This window comes from Balaenoptera ricei, chromosome 2, assembly GCF_028023285.1.
Source record: "Balaenoptera ricei isolate mBalRic1 chromosome 2, mBalRic1.hap2, whole genome shotgun sequence".
NCBI classification, from domain to species: Eukaryota; Metazoa; Chordata; class Mammalia; order Artiodactyla; family Balaenopteridae; genus Balaenoptera; species Balaenoptera ricei.
In genome coordinates, this window is record NC_082640.1 from 162,484,626 (window position 1) to 162,488,953 (window position 4,328).

General features: G+C 62.3%; 1 protein-coding gene across 1 annotated transcript; it reads right to left on the reverse strand.

Annotated features, from left to right (window-relative positions):
• Positions 1-371: 371 nt before the first annotated feature.
• On the reverse strand, positions 372-3,534 carry IRF2BPL (interferon regulatory factor 2 binding protein like). Its single transcript, XM_059914730.1, has one exon. The coding sequence runs from the start codon at positions 3,523-3,525 to the stop codon at positions 1,195-1,197; it is 2,331 nt and encodes a 776-aa protein (XP_059770713.1). The 5' UTR covers positions 3,526-3,534; the 3' UTR covers positions 372-1,194.
• Positions 3,535-4,328: the final 794 nt, after the last annotated feature.

Below are 4,328 nucleotides of genomic sequence, written 5' to 3' on the forward strand. Positions count from 1 at the left end.
CCCCACTTGCATTAAGTCACAGCTGCACTGGGTATCAGCATATACTCAGGGCCACAGGGAAAGGCACCAAAAAGCATTCCTGACAATGCTATTTGCAGCTGGGGTGCGCATCAGGGGAAAACAGAGATGCTGAAGAGTAAACAGAAATCGCTTAGTCAGCAACTGTCCCGTCCGGAGGGGTGAGTGTAAATAGTCTGGTACTGAAGGGGAAGGGCAGTCAGCCAGCACAGGGCCTTCTACAGATACCACCTCTGAGGTCTTTCAAAGGCACCAGCATTTGTGTTCTATGTTGGAAGTAGGGAGGGTGTCCCCCATGTTGGAGCTGTGTGGTCTTAGCCCTAGAAAAACACACTTGCTGACTCCGGGCAGAATTAATATCAATTGAATTTATTACAAGTTACTAAGCTCCAAGGCACATTACAGTGTTCTGTTAACTACAGAAATGTATAAAGGACAAACAGAGCAGATTCTCCATGTCTAGCATTTCGCTCTACTGTTCAAAAGCATCCGTGCATCAATAAAGCAAAAACAAAACAACACGTGAAGATCCAACACATTCAGGTCAGTAGAAACAAACCAAAACATTTTCCCTCACAAACTTGCAACAAAAAACACCCACCCCCCAACACCCCCCTTACCATTTTGCAAAGGAAACAGAAAAACAAAACAAAACAGAACAAAATAAAGTGAAGACTTCAACACTTGGGGCTGTTCAGAAATGAAGCTCTCACCATTTTATAGCATCATTTTTTTTTAGGCAGCAACACTGGCCTTGGCAAAAAAAAAGTCATTTTCTTTTGTGTGTGTGTTTTTCTTCCTTTCAGTGAGTGCGTAACATTTACAAAAATACACACCAGCAGCAGTCGTTGCTAAAGGCTATTAATTCTGTACCTAGGCAAACACTCTGCCACCAATAAATGCTAACGAATATGATGCAAATGACCGAACCAATATTATACTGCTTAACACAAACCAGCTTATCCTTCAAATGAAGAAGTTACATACCTTTGTTTCAAAATATAGAAACATACGACGAAAATAATGTCTATACATAAGACTAACTTTTTGCAGTTTGTTATATTCACAATTCTACATCTTGGGAGTGAGGGAAGAGAGGGTCGATGTGGGTGGGGGAGGGGCCCTCTGGACGGGAGAGGAGCTGGTCTGGGGCTAAGGAGGTGGCTGTCTTGTGGTTCAAGGGTCTCTCTCCTTTTTCACTTTAACATCCCCAGCTAAGATCGTCGCGATTTCGCCCTGCATGAAGGCCCAAGGTACATTCGACCCAACCAAGGGGCATTTCTCTCCGCTGGGGCAGTACACCTCGCCGGTCGCCCCCTGGGCCTTGATACTCTCTCTAGAGCAAGGGAAGCAAAATTTGTGGCTGGGAACGGAGGGGCACTGAACGAAATGCGTGTCCTCCAAACGTTCGTGGCAAATGGTACAGCAAAGGGGCCCGCTGTTGGCCATAGGGGAATCCGGAATGTTTTGGGGGTGCACTTGGTCCATGCCCGGGTGGGTGCTAGGCGGCGGGGGCGCCACCTGTAAATTCAGGTCCCCGTTCCGTGATGCCAAGCGGCGCTGCCCGGGTACGGAGGCCGGCGACACTGGGCTGCTGCTGTTGCGCCGTGCGGACGCAGTGGTGGAGTGCACAGAACTGCCGTCCTTAGGCGAGTGCGCCGTGCCCAGTGTGTCTGCCACCGACATGAGAGCGGCCATGGGCGACGGACCGTTCTGAGGGGCTGACTCGGGCGGGGTGGTCCGGTTGGAATGGGGTCCCAGGGGTGGGGGCGGCGGAGGCGGACCCCCTGCCGCATGCCCTGGCGCCGCAAAGCCCCCGGCCGACATGGTGAGCTTTAGTGCCTCGCTCTGGTTCGCCATCCACTGCTGCCTCTGCTGCTCCTCGCCCAGCTTCAGCGCGCCCTCGGCGGAGTCCGGGGGCTCGGGGGACGCCTTCCTCTTGCGCAGGCTGGCAGCTGCGCCCCGGCCCGAGGGGGCGGCGGGCGGCAGGGCCCCGGTCCCCGGGGGCGCGCTGGGGGCGCGGCTTAGACTCACCAGAGCCGTGGGCAGCATGGGGCAGCTGGCGTCCAGGTAGGGCTGGGGCAGCATGTCGGCGCCGGGCACGCCCTCCTTGAAGAAGCGCACGGCCTCGGGCAGCAGGTCTCCAAGTAGACGCCAGTCCCCGGAGCCGTGTTTCTTCTCATACTCCAGATACTTGAAGCCGGAGGAGAGACCCCGACCGAAGTCCTTCATACAGTCCTGGTACATCTGCTTGGCCACACCAGATGCGCTGGAATACACGTTGCCCGAGCCCGTGGGGTACTCAATGAACAGCTTCAACTCGTAGTCCATGCCAGGCTTGGAGACGGCGTCGAAGGCGAAGACGCGGCCCAGCAGCGAGTGGTCCTTCTTAAAACGCACCTCGTAGGGCGTGCAGCCGGCCAGCGTGAGCAGCGTGTCGCGGACCATCTTGGGCTTGTTGGCCCACTCCTCTGCGCGGTTGCGCAGGCTCTCGCTCAGCTCGGCCAGGGCCTCGGCGTTACGCTGCTTCTCCTTCAGCTCGCGCTCCTGGTCAGTGCTCGACACGGAGCCGGGCCTTTTGCCACCAGCACCCCCGCCCACCTCAGCCACCGACGACGAGGTCGAAGATGACGCGGAGGACGACGCGGCCGATACGCCTGGGCCACCCCCGAGACAAGCTGGGCCCCCGGGAGCCCCGGGGGGCGCGGGCGTCGGGGGCCCACGGCTGCCCAGACCATGAGGCGGCGGTGGGGGCAGCACGGGGGCGCTGGCCGGGCCGTTAAGCAGCGTCTGCGGCAGCAGATTAGGGGGCACGGTAAGCTGGGGGCCTCCGCCACCCCCCGGGTTGGGCAGCCCTGTCACTAGTCCACCATGCGTCCCGCGCCGAGACGCCACCGACGCCGCCGCTGAAGACGAGTTGGGGCTCTGACGGTTCAGCTCCGGGGGTCCCTCCTCCGGTGTGGGCTTGGGGAAGCCGTTGGGGCCCCCCAGGCCGTTGGGCAGCCGCGCGGAGTGGCTGCTGCTTCCCAGGCTCACCGGTGGTGGAGGATACTCGAAGCGGCTGCGCTGTTCCACCGCGGCGGCGGCGGCGGCGGCGGCAGCAGCGGCTGCGCTCAGGCCATAGCGCTCCAGGCCGGACGGGGCCGCCAGCACCGCAGGCTTGCTGGAACCATCGACGTGGTTGAGCTGTTGTTGCTGCTGTTGCTGCTGCTGTGCGGCGGCCGCTGCCGCAGCCGCCGCCGCCGCCTCCTTAGCCGACAGGGCCACCGTCTTGACCCCGACGGGCGGTGGCGGCCCGGGGGAGCGGCCGTCCTGGAAGCAGCCGTGCGCCCGCTTCAGCTGACGCGCGGTCTCGATCACAAACTCGATGCGATCCGCGCCCTCGTAGTTGACGCAACCGCGGCATACGGGTTCCGAGAAGTCCCAGATCATGGCCCAGGGCATGCGGGGCAGGTCGCACAGGTAGCAAGATTGTCTCCGGGACGAGGACACCTGCGCCGCCGACATGATGCCGGCCCTCGGGAAGGTAGGCCCCCGCCCCGGCTGTCTCCGCGGCGCTTTCTCCTCCCGGAGGGCTGGCCGGCTGGGGAGGGAGTACGGCTGCGGGGGAAGGAGGGGGGGCGAGAAAGTTCTGCCCCAGGGGCTGGAGAGAGCGCGAGTCTCCACCGCCCGCGCAGCGCCTCGCCGCGGGGGCTCCACCGCCCGGGCAGCGGACGAGTTCAGCCCGCTTCTCGCCCCCACCTCCTACTGCGGCTGTTTCGTCGGGAGGGGAGCACAGTCGCCTTCTTCCTGGTGTCGCAGACCCGGGCTGGAAGCTCCGGGCCCGGGGGGAGGGGGCGAGGGTGCCGGGTGCTGGCCGCCGTTGGTTCTTGGCCCCCTCCCCGGAGTGGCTGGTGCCTGGAAGCTCGAAAGGGGTAGTCTCTTCCTCTCCCCTGCGGGGGGACCCCCTACGACCTGCGTCCTCTCCCCGCCAGGCTCTCTGGGACGAAGGCCAGAGGGTTCAGTGCCACCCGGTGCCCGAGTCCGATCTTGCTGAAGTCGCTGCTTCCCCTGAGGGCCGGGGGAGGGGTTGGCAGCCGAGAGAGGAGCTTCTCCCCTCGCAGCGTCGGCCGTTCCGCTGGCGGCAGCTGCGTTTGCACGGCCGGAGAGAGCCGCCGCGGCCACTGCTTCCAGGACGCACGAGAGCAGAGGAGAGGAGCGCACGCACGCAGGCTCCCGCCGCCCCCAGGCCTGGCGGGCGCCCGGGCCCCCTCGGCTGGCGGCGCTCACGTTGGCTGCAGGGCGCTCGCGCGGCGCCTCGACCCGGGTCG

What these genes read in the sequence shown, in the direction of transcription:
- IRF2BPL (XM_059914730.1), bottom strand. Translation starts at nt 3,525, where the DNA reads ATGTCGGCGGCGCAGGTGTCCTCGTCCCGGAGACAATCTTGCTACCTG.